This window comes from Oreochromis aureus, linkage group 11 (assembly GCF_013358895.1).
Source record: "Oreochromis aureus strain Israel breed Guangdong linkage group 11, ZZ_aureus, whole genome shotgun sequence".
Taxonomy (NCBI): Eukaryota; Metazoa; Chordata; class Actinopteri; order Cichliformes; family Cichlidae; genus Oreochromis; species Oreochromis aureus.
The window spans coordinates 21,236,920-21,255,316 of record NC_052952.1 but is presented as its reverse complement, the minus strand read 5'-3'; the positions used below and the strand labels follow the sequence as shown (position 1 = coordinate 21,255,316).

Here is an 18,397-nt window from a genome sequence, read left to right as displayed (position 1 = left end):
GACCTCTCGTCACGCAAACAGCTGTCACAAACAGCTGGAAAGTTCCTAGCAGCTCGTCTGGGGAGAGCGAATACTAAGTTTCACACTCACACACAGAGCAACATTTCCCACGTGAACCATCCTCTGCGACAAAGTGTAAAAGATTCTCATGGATAAACCATCAAAGCATGCACTCTGTGATGCTGAAAACCCCCCGCATTTTCATACTGGTGTGTGTGTGTTTGTGTGTCTGCTATGTCTCGTATTTCTCCTCTGTCAAAGTGTGAAACCAGCTCATGAAACTTTATGTGGTACGGCTCACCACATGTCCTCGCTGCTCAAAAAACAGACTTAACCTGGCATAATTTATGGGTGATATGATACACATTTGGTTAAGGCCACTTATAAGGGAATGTGTCGAGCCACATCCACTGAATATAGGACTGAATACAGGCTCCTTGAAGGTCAGCACACGTATGCGACCTTATGTTTTCAGGGGACCGTGTAAATCTGCCCGGATTTGTGTGTGACACACGGTTGGTACTGGTTGTAAATATTTCTGCTGCGCATAAACATGCAGAGCCCTGTTTTAAACTGGATATGCGCCATGTCACGGGGCATGTGTGTTCGCCTGCAAACATTAAACGGACAACAACCCCATAAACAAACACACATGTGCAGACGTGGGATGCTACAGTACAGAAAAAAGGGGAAAAGGAATGTAAAAAGAAAGAATGTAAGACGGTAGGAGTGGATTCTGCTCTAAAAAAAAGAAGTCTAGGGTGTGTAAGCACGTCAGGAAAGACAATGGACCGAACGGAGAGGGGAGGAAAGCGGAGACTGTTTGAGGGGAAAAGCAGAAGAGAGAAGGCGACGTGCTCTCTGGTGTTTCATGGTTCTGGAGGATAATTTGTGTGTAATTGTAAGGAGTGGTATACTGTGAGCACAGGGCGAGGGGCGAATCTCCTCATAAGGGATGGAGGGGGGGAAAGGAGGTTATTAAATGGGCCATTGAGGCAAAAACACTTTCAAGATAAGGAATGATAGATGGAGAGATTCCCACACAGATTAGGTTAACCGGTGGGTTTGTGTAACACCTCGATTATCATCTGATTGCTTCTGTTTCTTTGCGTGTTTAATTTCCTTTGCAGATTACAGATCTCAGCAATTAACTTAAGAAATGCTGTGTTACAGAAATGAAGGCCAAAACCACTAATATGAGACTCAAATTCTACCAGAGTGGACTTTCCCACTCCCTCGCTGCCTAGTTTAATGAAATACTACCAAACATATCTGATAAAGTCAGAGCAGCTCAGAGATTGTGCTGTAAACACAAAAGAAATGAGGCAAAAGATTAAAAAAAATGTCTGCGACTGAGCGACAGACTAGCGTATAGCAGCAGGTGAGAGTAAAGTGAATGCAGCTGGAGGAAGAGGGACAGTTAGTGTTTTTTGTACGGTAGCTGTGAAGGTTATAGATGTGTTTTACTGCCCAGGCTCGGCGGGAGCAGATCTGTGCGCAGTACATATAAGAACATGTGGAGCAGACGGGGTGACGGCTTTGTTCTGCACACACTCACAAAAGTGCCACACAAGCCAAAGCCCTGATCACACATCGCACTCGAATGTGAAACAAACACCCAGACTACACTAATGAGTTCTGCAGAGTTCTTCCAAAATATGGAACCTTTTGCTTTAAGCCAGTCCGCGATATTTTGTAAAAGAAATGCGATTACCAAAACCACAATTCATTTAGTTTCGAAAGTTAAGATTACTTATACGCATTCTTAGGCCCCTTAAAGGAACGCAGCTTCAATTAACACGTCAACAACGAACCCGGAAGCTGAACACCGGCCAGAAGACATTAAATGCTGCAGGAGTCTTGGTCAATATTTTCTGAGCCACAGAAACACGTCACACATTCACAACAGCCGAAGCCTTAACACAACACAGCTGAAATACACACTTACCACGGCAACGTGACTTAATTAATGATTTCATCTCTGAATACTTTGCTGCCTGTAAATGGACTGAACGAGCTGCAAAAACAAACTCTGTAGCTACATTCTTGGATTTCACCGAAACATCTCAAAAGTTTATATTTATTTATCTGCAACTACCCTTACACGTGTTTTTCTTTATTTGTGATCATGTATAATGTGTCGTTTCATTGTGTGGCTGTCGGTCTCAGTTTGTGTGTGTGTTTTCTGTACACCCGTCTCGCTTGAAAAAGAGATCTCAGTCTGTTCAAATCAAGGATTTCAATGATAATAATAATAATAATAATGCTCATTATCATCATCATAATCATCATTAACAGTCCCCGGAGCATTTGTGCTCAACTTTTCATACTCAGCACGCATTTGTTAAAGGAAAGTAGCACAGAGGCAAAAAGTACAGAAAACTCTGTGTATCCAAGTTAAAATTAGAAGTTTTAGAAAAGTAAAACGATGTTTAATTTTAAGTGAGGATGTTGTTTAGAATTTAAGGTGTAGAGCCCAACCAATCATTCATGACTAGGTGGTGGTGGTGGTTGGGGGTCGTGGGAAGATTGTCTGGCACCGTCCTGACCAACGCCGTTGGACTATGGTACTGTTAACCTTACACTGGGCAGTTCCATTGGATAAAAGCAGGGACAGGACCATTAGGAATGCCACTTAGTAGATTTTCTATTTAGTACAGGTTTGAAGAACTTTTCCTTTAACAGGGTAATCTTTCCTATGCTACTTTCTGCTTTTACTTCAAATTTTGTATTTTCTTCTCCACAGCATTTATTTTAAACCTTATTTATTTGTCTTCTGTTTATTACTTTGCTAATCCAAATAATCCAAATCCTGCATTATTTTAGATTAAGCTACCCAGAAACGTACTATAATATACTTATATACTTATATACTATATAAGCTGGAACATTTAAGTGATATACACATCAACGAATACACATAAATCAATAATTGTGATCTGATTATATACTGTATATGAATATGAAAAGTGTCATTCGGCATAAGTATGTTTACTTTAGTCACTTTAAATATATTTGAATTATACCACTTGTGCACTATAAAGCTACTTAAGTAGGGTTACACGCCTGCGTGTGAGACAGAAAATTGTGGCCATCAAGTTTTGGACCAATCTTTCACATTGATTGAATTTCTTAAATATTCTGGTCCCCGACATGTCACCCCAGTTAAAATAAATCCCGGAAACAGCCCTGTGACTACTGCTGGATCCAGATGCAGGTTTTTGGTGTATCAATATGAATGTTCAAACTTTATGAAGTTGAAAACGGTGTATATTAACTTTCCAATGTCTCTTTGTATCTGTTGTTGTCTTTTAGTTGCTTTCAGTTTCACTTTAAATGTTAATTTTCTCACGTATCTTGATTTGGTTTTACTTTCTGTTTTTGTTCTTTTCCCTCTTTTGTGACTGTCTGATCCACTTTAATTACTGCCTGTGCCTGTGTCTCATCACCAAACACCTCTGTCTGTATATATTTAATATATATAATCCTTTGTCACACTGTCTGTTCTCTGTGCCTTCTTCTTGCCCAGACAATTAGATGAAGTTGAAGGCTGGAAAAGGCCTCTAACACCTTTTACAGTTTTGTTATGTTTAAAGAAATTTCATACTGCTGCATAATGGACATGATATACACCGACACTGACAAGTGACAGCTCGAAATCCACCAATAACACGAGCCAAACCGCAGCTTGGTGGGGATCAACCTTTAGCGCCGTGCGTGTCTCAGCAGAGAAACCTCTGAAGACATACTCCTATCATCTTGCTCATTGCTCATTTATTTACCACTGAAGCCCACGCCTGCACAGCTGGCAAAATCGCCTCAATACAGGTTAAGGCTGGCCGGTCATTCCTCAAGCATGACTGCAGCACAATGCAGACAAAACAACTGACGGCCAGCCCCTGCAGCCATGAATCACCTCGCAGCACGACTAATCAGTCTCTGCGTGCATGCAAATCCGTGACATACGCTGACATATGTGTGCGTGTATAGGTTTGTCCTGAGTGATTAACATTCTGTGCCTAATCTTGTGACTGAGGCCGTGTGCCGCCTCTTCATAGGGCGCCACCCAGCTTTCAGCTATGACCTGGCGGGGGGTGGGGGGTCATGAATCCCCTAAAGGAAATACTTCTCACTAATCAAAAAACAGGCAACGAGTGAAGGCGGGAGAACGGCGAGAAACATTGATGCTGTCCTCGGGAGAAATGTGGGTTTGAGCAAAGAAAAGAAAAGAACACTGTGACCACAAGATCAATAAACAAGTCCAAAGCTGTGCTCAAAGCACTGAAATGCCAATTTCCATGCTTCACTTTCCATGTAGCAGCTCTACAAATCCACAACATATTTTTTAAACCAGAATGTTTTTAATACACAGAAATCACCCTCACTTTCTTAATAACACCTGGACCTCAGAAAGAGAGCTCGGTGTGAATTCACCTCCGAGCTGCTGATGTCTTGGAGTTTAATCTCATCAATCTTTAAGAGCTGAGATGTCACTGAGGGTGATGTCATTCGGCATTAAGGTTATTTCTACTGGAACATCTTCTATATGACATTGTAATATATATTTATGTCCTCATTTTTATCTAATGAGCCTTTCGGCTTTAATTCCTTCAACATTTACTTGATTATCTTAACAAAAACGTAGATGGTGAGATTATTACAACTCTCACACCTTGAGCTTTAAGTTTAGTTCTAGTTCAATAATAACCTTGGTCTGAGCACTGATGCTAAAAGTCATCTTGAGCATGCTGGGAGATGGAGGAGGCATCAGACAAAACTGCATTTCATTGGATGACTGTGCAAATAAGTGCGCAACCCAACAAAAACCAACCTACATCCTTAATTAATGTTGAAATTCTTGAAAGGATGCAGGCTTTTAGGAGGTGCTTTCACCACTAGGCAGCTGTCTCGGTAACGTCTCAGAGCACGTTACTAAATTAAATTAATCCAAACTTTCTCTAATTTCAGTGCTCACTGGGGCATAAACACCGCACATATGCAGCCATCAGCCAAATTTGATCAAAAAAGGCTTAAAAAGTTTATTGATTTGCCCCCAAATAAAAGTTTTCTAAAGTTATATTTTTTTCTTTGGCAGTTGTACTTCTGTGGTTTTAATTCACGATTCTTCGAGTGCTACGTCTCTCGAGTGGGAGCTAATTAAACACAGACCGAAAGAGATCAAAGGGACATGAAAGTAATCAGGACGCAGTCGCTGTTAAAAGCAGGCGAAGCAGGCAGCACCTGCTTTTTTGTTTTTTTCTAGAAAAGCAGGTAGCTCTGCTTGTTAATGCACTAAAGCAAATACAGCTCAGATCCCTGTGAATGAGTCTGTGTGGATTCATGCCACAACCCAGCACATCTGGGCCTGTTTGTCACTTCCTGGGAACCACAGTGAGCGTGGCAGGGCCAGCACACACTCATTAGAGCTGAGGAGTGTGGCTCCTTAGCTCTGTTAGTCATGATATATTTTCTGTTTAATACCACTTCTGTAATGACAGAGTGTGATTAGATCATCTGACTCGCTGCAGCAGCCTGAAAACAGGAGTGTGCTTGTCTTGATGGCCAGAGCGTACAGTGCTGTGTCTGAGTCGAGTCTCGAAACACCCCTCATTTCTTTATATTTTGCTTCCAACGAACCAGACTTCTACATTTTTTTGGTGGTTTTGAGTGATAGTTTAGAAGGTCTTTCAAAGTTCCCCATTTTCAGTCCACTCCCTGTACCAGATCAGTTTCAGAGGAATCTTTTTTGTTTGTTAAGACACTTAAAACTGACCTATGAATCATTCAACCATGAAAAAAAGCCCCTAACTTAGGATGAACCAGTTTTGTGTTTACACATAACAAACAAAATGGGAAAGAACCATATTAAATGATATGTTTAGGCACTTTGTTTCTAGCAGCCTGTTAGAAACAAATAAGATGTTTTTCTATTTCTTTAATTGACAATACAAAAAAAAATGCAGTTTGACCAGAATAAATCCATACGTATTTGTACACCAAACAGAAGAACATAGCTGAAAATTACTGGAAACTTATGGAGTGATTAATCTAAATTTGAAAAATCTGTGTTTCTAATCATCATAATATTTACAGAGGTGGTCAGGAGAGCGGGACAACAGCCATCTATAAAAGGGCAGCATTTCCGCCAGTGCTGTTGGGGATCAGTACCATAAGTATTCCAGGTATGTTTGTATATGTTGCAATAAATCAATACTATTTTGCATTTTCCTAGCAAAATGTAAAGAAATAAGGGGTGGTGCAAGACTTTTGCACAGCGCTGTGGAAGTGGGTCAGATATAGGAGTGAAATCAGTGAAATTTTAACACATAAAAGCATTATATGCATTATCTTTTGCGTTATTGTCTAATCAAGGTGAAGGGTTTGGTTTGAGGAGGGTCATAAATAATGTTGCTTTAAGCCTGTGGTTCTCAAACTGTGGCTCTGTAACCGACGGGTGGGCACAGAACCACTGCAGGAGTTTTCTGATTTCATCTTTCTAACCTTTACCTTAAATCTCACCTCAGAGCCTTTTGTTGGTGGGGACTGAAGTTTATCTTGGCTTCCAAATTGAGGAATACAGTAAAGGAAGAAACACTGGTTTAGGTCAATGACAAGAACAATAAATTAAGAGGAAACTGGATATAGCGAGAGGACACTAAACTAAGACTAATGAAACTGTGTTTTTTGAAAAGTGCGAGGTGGATGTCCTGCTGGTCGTGACTATAAATTACATCATTGGGTCTGAGGATCGCTTCCTTGACTTGCTGATGTAGAAGTATTCACTGTTAGTGATTCTACGTAAATATTTACACTCATGTAAAGCACAGAAAGAGGAACTGAGACAAGATGGAGCACTTAGACGATCGCAGAAATTTATTAGAAAGACCTCAGACAGGAAGGGACAGGAGGTGTCTTTGTGAAACGTCTGCTTCTAACTCTTCTTTCCCCTCTTCTTCTCAAATTTCACCTTTTCCTCCACTCTTCCTCACAGAATAACTTCTTCTCCTGTTACACACACACATGAACCCAAACTCTTTCTCTTGCTCTCTCTCTCTCTCTCTCTCTCACACACACACACACACACACACACACACACACACACACACACACACACACACACACACACACAGTTTTCCATGAATCTGTTTCTTCCTTCGACACAAACTTCGTCTTCCAGCAGAATCTTTTTCTTCCTCTCCATCCAAGTCAATTGTTTTGCTTCTGTGAACCACGCCTCCTTCTACACCTTCTACACCTCTGTCCCCATCCTTCCACACCGAAACACTCATTCATTTTCCATCTCTCTTTCTTCACCGCCTTGCTCCCTCCCCACCTTTTTTCTTCCCTTGCCCTTTGGCTCGCCCTCCCACTACTATGGGCACATTTTCTAAAAACAGTACTCCCTTTCACTACTACTTAACTGCGTCACTTCCTATACCACCCTCCCCTTATACCCTCGCTCTGACACTTACGCACACATCTTGCACATTTGACCTTTGGCCCTTCTCGCTTCCTCTGTCCTTCTCTTGCTTCCCCATTTGCTTCACTGCAACAGCCAATCACACTTGCAATGTGCCTCAGGCACACCGTGTTTTGACAAACACACCTAATAGATAATAGGATGTGTCATTCTCCAGATCTGGCTCACTCCCTAAATTACAAACACACACACACACACATTATATATACAGTTCATACAAGCCTGGGCAAAGTCTTGCATTCAGCAGGACTTGAACCTATTTTTAAGACACATAAAACCAACAATCTACTGGAGCAGCAAGAGAGGCTGAAACAGAGGCTAATGTTGGGTAAATATGTAACCCAATGAGTCAGGCTCAGCCATCACAGGACTGCTATTAGCACTCTTGGCACACACAGGTCATGTATTCTGCCAGCTACTAAATCTGTTTTAACATGGGGACTACCAAGCACAGAACAGGACACAGACAGAAAGAAGGAAAGAAAGATAGGGGGATAAAAGACAAGTGCAGAGAGGCTGCCAAAGGGAAAAGTCAAGGGATTGTGAGTGCCAACGTGAGTGCCCCGTTCGAGTGTCTACTTCCACTCTGATGAGAGCAAGCTGTAGATGTGGACTGTGGGGGCAGGAGGGTGTAGGTGTGCATGTGAGTGTGGCGTTCATTGAGCCCAGTCTTATCACGTCTTCCTGCGCGCCCACTTAAGATAGACCTGCTGGAATGAATAACCCAATCACATGTCACCCTGGGTATTTTTGTCGTGATTCGAGTGCCATGTTTCGTTCTGTTTTGTTTACTCGTCTCTCCGTCTGCAGAGGGAGAGGTTCGCTTTTACGCATGTATCTAAGGTTTAGTCCTAATATAATTCCAATCATTTTTTAACGCAGCTGAAAAGCTAAGAAAACTGAAAAATAGCTTTGGATTCTTGTTGCCGTGTGCATGAAAGCATTTTAATTTGATCCTCAGGTATCACACAGTGTCTGTAAATCAGGTATTTTTATAAATGCCTGACTACAGTTAACGCTTATTGGCTACTGGAGCTGAAATATGTAAATTTCCATGTGCTGTCGCCCTCTCCAGAGACCAGATTTGTCTGATTGATAGTTGAGAAATGGCAGCGATGGCTGAAGGTTGTGTGGAAGTCTGCTGTTAATTTACAGCAGCCATAGCAAGAGGTGGAAAACGTCTAAGCTTGCCAATTGTAATCCTACCAGGCTGAATGCAGCTGATGGCTGAAAATACTATCATATGTGCAGAGCCTTTGTGCTTTGAGTTATTTTCCCTTTTTAAACAAGTAAGGTCAGCTTGAAATGGCACCATAGATACACCTAATACCTGCTGTACTGCTCGGAAACATTATCCGCAATATTCACTCTAAATCTCACAATTAATTGAGTGAAATCAAGTGCGGCATTCCCGCCTGAGTGAAGCCTGATTTGCTGCGAGGTCGACCCCAGATTGTCACCTGTGCGTTGACAGTGAGTTGGCCCATCTGGCACGAGCAGCCCGTCGGTGTCTCTGGCTCCTCTTCTTGGCAGCTCTCTGCTCAGATAAAGCTCTCACTGTGCTGCACTGATAGGTATGGAACAGGTCGCAACCCCAATCATAAGACGGCAATCAATGCAGGGCCCGAGCCAGATGTGCTAGGCGCACGCATTTGCACAGAGTAACACCCACAGTGTTTATACTCACATGTATGTGCAGTATAAAGACATGCACATGTGCTTAATTATTTGTGTAGTTTCACTGGAGTAAATGTGTGTTCTGGTTGTGTCCCAGAATACACAAATAGCATGGCGTAGCGGAGGCAGTAGCAGGCATTTTCCATCCCAGTGCTCAGAGACAACCAGCTAGTGTTGGAACTGGAGAATGGTCTACCTATCAAATATTCACTGCGTGGTGGCCCGACTGCTCCCTAAAACACACGGCACGCATACGAAGCGAGCGCGACTGCAGACTGAATGATTGGGTGTGAAACCGGTAAATTAAGTGGAAAATTAATTGTGTGTTGAAGACTCACAGGTGAAGACTTGGACACAATCTTTAGGTCTTACCTGCGAGAAACACCTGCGGTACTCCTTCTCCGGCCCTGCGCATGTGTACGTGCGAGGAGCCCCACCTTCTCTGCCTGACTCCATCCCCAGGTGTGAGACGTACGGGTGCTGTAAGGGGTAGATGCTTCCGGCAGGTGGAGCTTGGGGACTGAAGGCCGGGTGGAGCTCCCTGTCTCTGTGCACAGGGCTGCTGCGGTGGAGAGGTGGGGAAAAAGGTGAAGCGGCTGCAGGGGAGTAGGGCCGCGACAGAGGAGGGACGGGTGGAGGTGGGGCAGTGACGGAGCCCCAGTCAAACCGTTGGCGGTTACTGAAGACAGATGGTAGCGAGGAACGTGATAAGGGACGAGAGGGTGGGACTTGCCCTCTGGCCCTCCCGTGCTGTGTATGGGTGTGAGAGGGTCGCAGCAGAGGGCGGATGGTGGGCACTGTGGGCACCTTCTCTGCGGCAGGTGTCTCAAAAATCTCCCCCTCTCCATTCTCCTCCTCCTCCCTGTCCCTTTCATCCCTCCCAGCCTCCTCTTCCTGTCCCCTGTTACTCTCTGTGATGTCCTCAGGAGCAGCCTGTTCGGGCGCTACTGTGGCATCTTCAGTGCCGTTCACAGTGTGGCGAGCTTGGCGGTTTTGACGATGCAAAGGCAGAGAGAAGGGAACTCTGCCGTATCCAAACTGACCTGGACGGATGCTGGAAGACCTGAGGGTTAAAAAGAAAAGGCAGATGAAGAAGAGGAAGGAGAATAGACAGAGAGGCAGAGGCAGTCACACAGACAGAGAGGCAGAGTAAATTTATTATAAACGACACACAGCCAGCAGACTGTGGTGAGCGGGGAGGGTAATGCCTTGCCTGTCTGGATGACAAAAACCAGACGTAATGATGTAATAATACAGTAGATACCAGAAACAGAGATGGGCAAAACGCCAGTTCCCAATGCTTGAAACATAATAACAAACCCTGTAACGCTTAAACAATGTCAGCGGTTTAACTAATGGCACCTGAATGAAACCTCAACATGTCAGTCGAACGTTACTCTGAAAACAAACCGGGAGTTTCTGTCATTTTTGTCACATCACACCTTCCCTCACGCCCGGTGATCAATCTTTTCTTGTGTTTTTGTCCACGGCGACTGCTGTTGTTCCCCATTCAAACAATTGAGTCCGTCTATTTATCCTAAACAAACCGCCGTTGCTACTGCCATCGATGCAAAACTCACTTCCTTTGACATTTTCCTGGAAAAAGCGAACTCAAGAGTGCTGAGTAAGGCAGAATGTAAATGTTCTTCTTTATTTTTTTGTTTTGGTTTTTTTTTTGATACGTGCTGTAACTGCGATGGAAAGAAGCTTATGTAGATTAGCATCCTCAAATTTTGATCTTGTTTTTCTCGACTTGTGGTGGTTTATAGGTCATCATCCTTAAGGTGTTTTGTTACGATGTTACGTCACAATTGGGTGGGTTACAAGTGTGAAAGTGCACCCAAACTGTTGCTCTTTAAGTAAATATAGCTGTTTTTTGTTTTTGTTTTTTAAATCACTAACCTTCTTGTAGGTAAACCCTCCCGACTGGTGGAGACCGACCTTCTGCTCCCCCCTCCTCCTGGTCTCAGTGCTCCAGGATTGGTTGGTCTCCTGATGACCCGTGCTGGCTGGCTGTAGCCGTGTGCTGGCGCACGGTAGGGAGATCTGAAAACAGGAGGTACGGGGTCTTGATTGTTTGAGGAGAATTCTGGCTGGTACAAAGGAGGTGATCGATTGGTTTGTGCTGGTACGGGAGGCCCTCCTCCTCCTTCAGCGGGTGTGTCCCGATAAAGAGGCAATCCTGGGTTTTGATTGGTGGAGACTGACGTAGAGCGATAAGGCAGGTGGTGCTGCCCAGGGTAAAGGGGAGGATAATAGGGACGCACAGGTGAGACGGCAGGATCTCTGACGCCCCCGGGCAGATAACCTGCCCAGTTAGGTGGAGAGTGGGATAGTGGAGGGGCCTGTGGAGGAGGTGGAGGTAAACACTTCCTGCTCCTCTGTGAGATGCCCACGCCACAGGTTTGAGAGCATTCTGACCACTCCCCCCATGTTGACCACACGCCCGCTGCAGGCTCAAACACCTGTCTGGACCTTCGACCTGCCACCTGAGACACAAACACACACAAGCTGTCAAGAAAAAGCGGCGCCAAGAGCAGACAGACATGGCGACATCCTAAAATCTCATTCAACGGAAGAAAATTCAAACAGGAGTATCAAAGATAAACGATGATGATAATACTAATACTAATACTACTACTAATAATAATATTAATAATAATTGCATTTTATCAAAGAGGGCAAGTGTGACATATATGAAGCAACAATTTATGATTTAAACAAACACAATAAAACTGTTTCTGATGAAGTGATCACCTTTACTGACATATTCAAGCTACTCTTCCAAAGAGCAAAACCTTGTTGTAAAATTTTAAAGATGTCTTGAACAATAGTTCTCCGGGCTTTCTGAAAGTCTTTCAAAGTTCTTCTTTGAACATTCGTGTTAAATCTTAATAGAATTATGAATGCAAAAAAGTACCATCAAATTTTAATCCACCATGCAATACCATCAGGAAAGGATCTGATTGGCAGCAGCTTCATTTGTCAGCATCACAACGATCCCACACTGCAAATACACTAAATGCCCTCCCCACAACCCGGACCTCCACTTTACTAAAAAGTGTTGGATCATCTTGACAGAGAACAGAACAAAAGGCAGCCAACATCCCGAGAAGAGCTCTTCAAGAGTCCTTGAAGAAGTCTGGAGAACTATTCCTGAAGACTACTTACAGACACTGTGAGAAAGATGCCTCAGAGAGTTCATGCTGTGTTGAAGAATAAAGGTACCAAATCTTGACTTACAAGCTCATGAGAATTGCATAAACTCTAATATACTGTATTTCTATCTTCTATGTTTGAATAAACTGCTGCAGCTATTTAGTTTTTTAAAGATTTGAAGGTCAAAAAAGTCTATAAAGGTAAAAGAAAATTTGCTAAGTATGTTAAAGTGCTCCAACAAACCACTGCAGCAGCTGCAACTCTGACTCAAAGGGTGAAACTTGCAAACCCTGACAATAATTTAAAGAAGTTCTTAACTCAGTAAAAACTGCCATTGCAAAATCCAAACTCTCTTGAATTCCTTTTTCTTCACAGAAACAGAGTTCACTGATGAGCTATAGTCTCATGAATTTCCTTCCTCTGGGGCCAAAATATAAATCCTACACATACTATCCTTCGCTGAGGCTTAGGAGAGACTCGGGCACCTGCCAGCAGCTTGTGAGCAGGAGGAGCCAGCGTCGTATGGACGCACTGCAGAAATGACAAAAATCGGGGCTGATTGCTCTGTGCAGTCTTGTTTGTACATATGAATGTGTGTGAATGCATGTATGTCGGTGCCAGTTCAGGCTTTGCTCTCTTCCTCTGTGGTCATAAAGAAATGTTTCTCCTCTCGTTTCATAACTGAAGCGCTGGCCTGGTTGGCAGACCTGCAAACATGCGAGCTGAACAAAAGTTTCCATTGAGAACGAATCAAAACGTGAATCTGTGCTCCGCTTCTCTCCTCTCTCTTTCCAAGTGTGTAAATGCATGTCTAAATTGGCAGAAATGTGCAAGTAAACATCTTGTACAAACTGTGGACAGAGGAGAGAGGGGACAAATGTAAGCCTGAGCGCATGTGCGGGCATGCTCTGATCCTCCAGTTCGCCACCAGACTATAAAAAAAAGAAAGCTCCTGTCTTGGTCTGGGGTAACATGGCAGGAGGGTGGGAGAAAAAGAAAGAGAAAGAAGTGAGGAGGATGAGGAGGGGGTCGAGGCACGCATGTGTGTGTGTGTGTGTGTGGAAGTGGGGAGGCGTGCTCTGTCGTAATGAGTGACATCAAACACAGCTGCCACATAACTGGGACCATTAACGAGCTCCGTGCAGTGACCCCCACAGCAGCCACCGCCGACCTCTGGAGCTACTGGTTAAACTCCAGCGACACTGCTCCTCTACCAGGCCTGGACCAGTCAGGGGTGCAGATATGTCTTCCCTCCGCGCAGTCATTTTTCAAGATCACACTGGTGGGACTTTGCCCTTTAAAGCCGTTTTTTAAAACAATATTCACACGGCCAGATTACAGTGAAAGAGTGGCTTTAATCATTAGTGGCATTGTGGGTTTCCAGTGGAAGAGAACTTTTTCCTCCTTCTTTCATCTTACGCTTTCATCTTATTGCCAGAGAGACACATTTTGGCTTGTGGCCTTCAAGATAAAAATGCAGCTCTTTACAAAGAACATTCACGTGAATAAAGTGATAAAAATGATGATAAAAAAGGAGAAAGAACTGTGCACATGTACAATACAGTACAAATGAGAGGAGTCTGACACAAAGGCACACAAATGACGCGACACAGAAATTGGCTGACTGATTGAATATAACACTGAGCATTATAAGTCAGTAAGCTTTGGTCCTTATGGTTGTTGTATGTTTCAAGAGACATTTTTCCAAAGATGTGCTGCTTTATAGGTAGAGAAGTGTCTTTGTCCTCCTGTGTGGTGAAACACAGGTGTGACGTTCACCTGAAAGAAGCTAATACCACAGAGAACTCATCCAAAAAACTAAAGCTGAACCTGGCTCTACTTTTACAGCAATGCAACAGGTCCATCATCATCTTGCTTGGCATTAAAAGCAGTTTTATTAATGATGTGGGATTTTTTTTTTAAAACTATGTAGTAGCAAGAAAGGAGTAATGATCAACTAGTTTCCAATGTGGTGCTCTGTGTTGCTGAATCTGTTTACTCTGTAATGAACGTTTGGGCCAAGCAGCACACGTCCGCTTTGGTCTTAGCCAGATCATCTGTTAAATTCATCTTCAAAGTGCTAAAAATAGGGCCGCTGTTCTTGTTTAATTAAAAGATGCTGAGATCTGTTGTGAATTGCAAACTTCAGGCTCCAGCATTCTTCCATTGACTGCCTTTTCTCGCCTAGTTGCAGTATGAAGATGCTAAAGTAAATCATAGAGGGAATGTTAATCCCCCCCAAAACACTTAATTTCTTCAGTTTTGACTGGTAAAGTCTCACAATAGCTGCATAAAGCATGATAAATACATATTTTGTTATCTGTGTCTTTCACTGGACGTCCTCACGGGCAGTAAGGACAGGATGGACGCCTTCATGTCCTGTAACTCTTTCAGTGTACATGAGTATGTGAGTGACGTTTAAGAGAAGGTGAACCTGTCCTTTCAACTGCTGTCACCTTTCACTCACCTTCCTCTTGGCAGTCCTGGTCACGGAGGTCGTGACCACCACAAAGCTCCACAGCACATAGAGCCTGGAGGGAGAAAGAACAGAGGGTAAAAAAGTGGCAGATATACAGGAATTAAAATATCAGCAGGTTGAATAAGGTCTTTTGTAAAGCACGCAGTTAATCCATGACCTAAATCAGAAATTGCTGCTATATAATGTTCAGACTTAAAGACTTTCATTAGTCCCTGTTGAGGGATTGTCAGCTTTCTTAAACTTTTCCTTCACTGTACATTTATTTTAAAAGGTGTTACAAGTGTTACCCGAACACCTTATTAAATGTTCCAGTGACCTAAGTGTACTTTACCAACCAATTATGCCACTTTCTCCCCCACTCCGGGTGGCCTGTGGGCTCAAATGGGTGTGAACAAAAGTTTCTTTTTTCCCCCTTCAAGGATCACAGGCAAGCATCTCAATCAATCTAGGAAAGCCTGGGAGGTGCTAACAAACTAATGGGTTTTAACAGCAAGCATGTTTTCCCTCTGCATGCCTCTCCCTGCGTGTGTACACACCCTGAGGATGTGGTTTTTAGAGACACACACACAGCTGCCACGCTCTCGGGCTCAATAAGTTGCAACATCCGAAATCATCTTGTAATTTCAGCTACTTTTAATTCGAAGGTGTGATGTTCAAAGACGTGCTGTATGGCTGGGGTGGCTTTGGAGTTGTTGAATTGGGCATGAAGCAACAACTGGGGATTATGTTGAGTCGCTGACTGGACTGAGCACAAGCTGTTCACCTGAAAAAGTAGTTTAAATCCTCACATGAGTCGTAGAAGTCTCACTATTCATTGAGAAAGTAAAGAGAAAAAAATAATACACTTGTTTCAAAGTCTGTCTATAATTATCATAGAAACCAAGACAAGTGTATTGGAAACAAGAGGGATAAAATCTTTCCATCTGACAAGGAAAATAGCCAGAACACGATCCTAAACTACTTGCTAAGATGGACATTTCAGCGCTCACCACCAGAACCAAACCATCCCCACAATCACCAGTCCGCAAGCCACATGTAGTCAGAGTAATTGGTCCCTTCTACCCAGTGTGGTGCACCGCCGCGGTCTCTGGAAGTTTCCCCACACCAGACTACACAATTACCCCCGAAAAACACAAAGATCCCGCACAACAGAGCCGCTCAGGCCGAAGTAAAGACCCCCTACGCGGGTCCACGTTTCCCTCGCCGCTACAGTGGCACATTGTAGAATAAACTCAGAGCAGCGGGGACAGGGGAACAGAGGGAGAAAGAGAATTATATCAGTGGAGAAAACTCCCAAAAATCTGCCCCGAGGAGACAGAGGGAACTCCTAGCTAAAAAAAAAAACAGTCGCCTTTGGGTGAATTCCTTTCAGATTACCTGGACAGCGCCCAGTGCGCAACAAGAGGGCATCGTGCGTAAAACCACAAACTTTACCACAAAACAAAACAACTTTCTGAAACAACTCTGCGCGCAAAGTTGGACTCAGACTCCCATGTGGTGTTTTCTACGGACAGACCGAGAGAAGCAGCAGGGTGCTCAGACGTGAAGAAGTTTTACCTGAACAGCAAACCGAGCTGCATGCTCCAAGAGTCTCCCGCACGGTCCCGACTCCGCTCACAGATAATAATTATCAGTCCAGTTTAGTGGTCTAATCCGAACTGCGGAGCCCTGAAAGAAACGCGATAAGGTCCTGCGAGGACTTCAGCTCTCTCTTCTCTTCTCTTCTCTCTCTCCTCACTCTCTCTCTCTGTCCCCTTCCTCCTGTCACAGTCACTCCCCGTGATTTCTGGAGAGTGGGAAGAGTTTCGTTTTTTTCTCTTTCAGTGCCGTTCACTCGACAACTTCTTTGGGTCCTTAATATAAACTGGTGTGACGCCTGACAGCGCCGGGGGGGCACGGGAGAAAGACAGACGGAGAAAGGGGTGGGGGGACAAAAAATGGACAGATTACACAACTTTCTCACACACTCTCTCTCTCTCCCTCTCTCTTTCACACATGAAAAACACACACCCCCACCCAGCCCAAAACGCGCTCATAACACACACTCACTATGGGTCCTGACTAAGCTATAATAACTCTCAGAGCCGCTTTCTTAGTTGCTCAATCTAACATAAGAATGCCCCATTGTGCTTGGTCACACTGATCAGTAGTAATGATCTAAACACTGTCAGGAACAGCCCTGAGCTGGCAGCATCTGCAGCAGCAACACTTTAAAGGGGGAAGTACAAAGAATTATGAGCTTCTGTTGTGCCAACACAAACACTAATTGTTGTCTGACAAAGTTACAGACACAAATTCCAAGTGGGAGATATATGTGTGTTTTTATTTTGCGTGGATGAAATATGGCTGTTGACTTACTGGAGAAAAAAAAAGACTTTTTCTCATAACTGTTTAATCACATTTAAAGACTGTAACCAGACATGCTTCACCAATTTGGAGCTCAGATAAATAGACCCAAGAGACACGGCTCCCCTGAGCACAAATTTCACTTTGTGTGTGTGCATGTGTCTGTGTGTTTGAGAGAGAGAGAGAGGGGGGGAGCTTTGGTTGGAAGCAGATGTGAAAACTGTCTGTTTGGTTGCAGTCCACCAACCTTTCCAGGCGGTACCAGGAGGCATCTCTAAAGGAGGGGTTACTGCCTATCCCCCCCAATCCTGGACTGGATTATTCAATGAGCTCAGGCCAGGGGTCCATGCACAATTAGGGGCACAGCCAAGAGTTAATAAATGAAAAAACAAATACATAAACAAGTTGGTCTTTATACCACTAAAATGACCAAAAAACAACAAAAAAACATGAGTATGTGATATATTATTTATCTTAAAATGACATAATTGCTAGATTTCACTGATCCATAGCACATTGTTGTTTTTTTCCTTTTCCACAAAAATGTAAACAGTTCAAACATTAAAGCTGTTGAGAAAATGCTCAGCGATCTTAGCCAGAGGGTGGCTGCTGCAGCGGCTCTCGGTGAAGTGGATTCCCAGACATCTGACTCCAAGTCGTGGCTGAAAGTAAATGAAGAAGCAAAGGAACAAGGTGAATACAGGTGTGTCTCTGTATGTGTGTTAGGACACTTAACAGAGCATTATCATTATGAATAACACTGTTAAAAAGATTTTTCTGGTCATTTTCCATTTATTATAAGAGAACTCGCCTTTAGTGAAGATGCACTGTGACAGTTACATTTCATTTTCTTTGGACTCTATAATCAAAGATTTAGAGTCACCTGATACTGCCCTAACTACATTATCTAAAAAAGGAAAGCATAATCTTAAAGGTAGAGAGGGTGTCCGTCTCACAGGCCTGAAAGCTGAAGGCTCTGCCTCCCATTCTACTTATATATATATGTATATATATATATATATACATATACCAGGAACCACAAGTAAACAAGCAGGCTGTGAGCTAACTGCTCTATTGGGGAGATACGGTAGTTTTAGGTCTTTAAAATAAGTTGAGGCCTAGATTTGTTCCCAGGGTAAGTAAGATGATCTGTGCATGCCCCAACCCCTCTCAGACACAAACATACACACCTGAACTATGATCGCTCCCTAACTCCTTCAGTCAATAACTATTGGCAAATACTTGAAATAACAATC

At 43.4% G+C, this 18,397-nt stretch overlaps 1 protein-coding gene across 1 annotated transcript in view; it reads right to left on the bottom strand.

The window, feature by feature from the left end:
• The window catches only part of adamtsl4 (ADAMTS-like 4), a 36,112-nt gene extending 19,452 nt beyond the window's left edge, over nucleotides 1-16,660 (bottom strand). Inside the window, exons 1-4 of the mRNA XM_031740938.2 lie at nucleotides 16,353-16,660; nucleotides 14,784-14,847; nucleotides 11,060-11,646; nucleotides 9,530-10,220 (exon numbers count right to left, since the gene is read on the bottom strand). Coding sequence (XP_031596798.1) covers nucleotides 9,530-10,220; nucleotides 11,060-11,646; nucleotides 14,784-14,847; nucleotides 16,353-16,375 — 1,365 coding nt within the window. The 5' untranslated portion in view covers nucleotides 16,376-16,660. The remainder of the gene's footprint in view (nucleotides 1-9,529; nucleotides 10,221-11,059; nucleotides 11,647-14,783; nucleotides 14,848-16,352) is intronic.
• Between the last annotated feature and the right edge of the window lie 1,737 nt (nucleotides 16,661-18,397).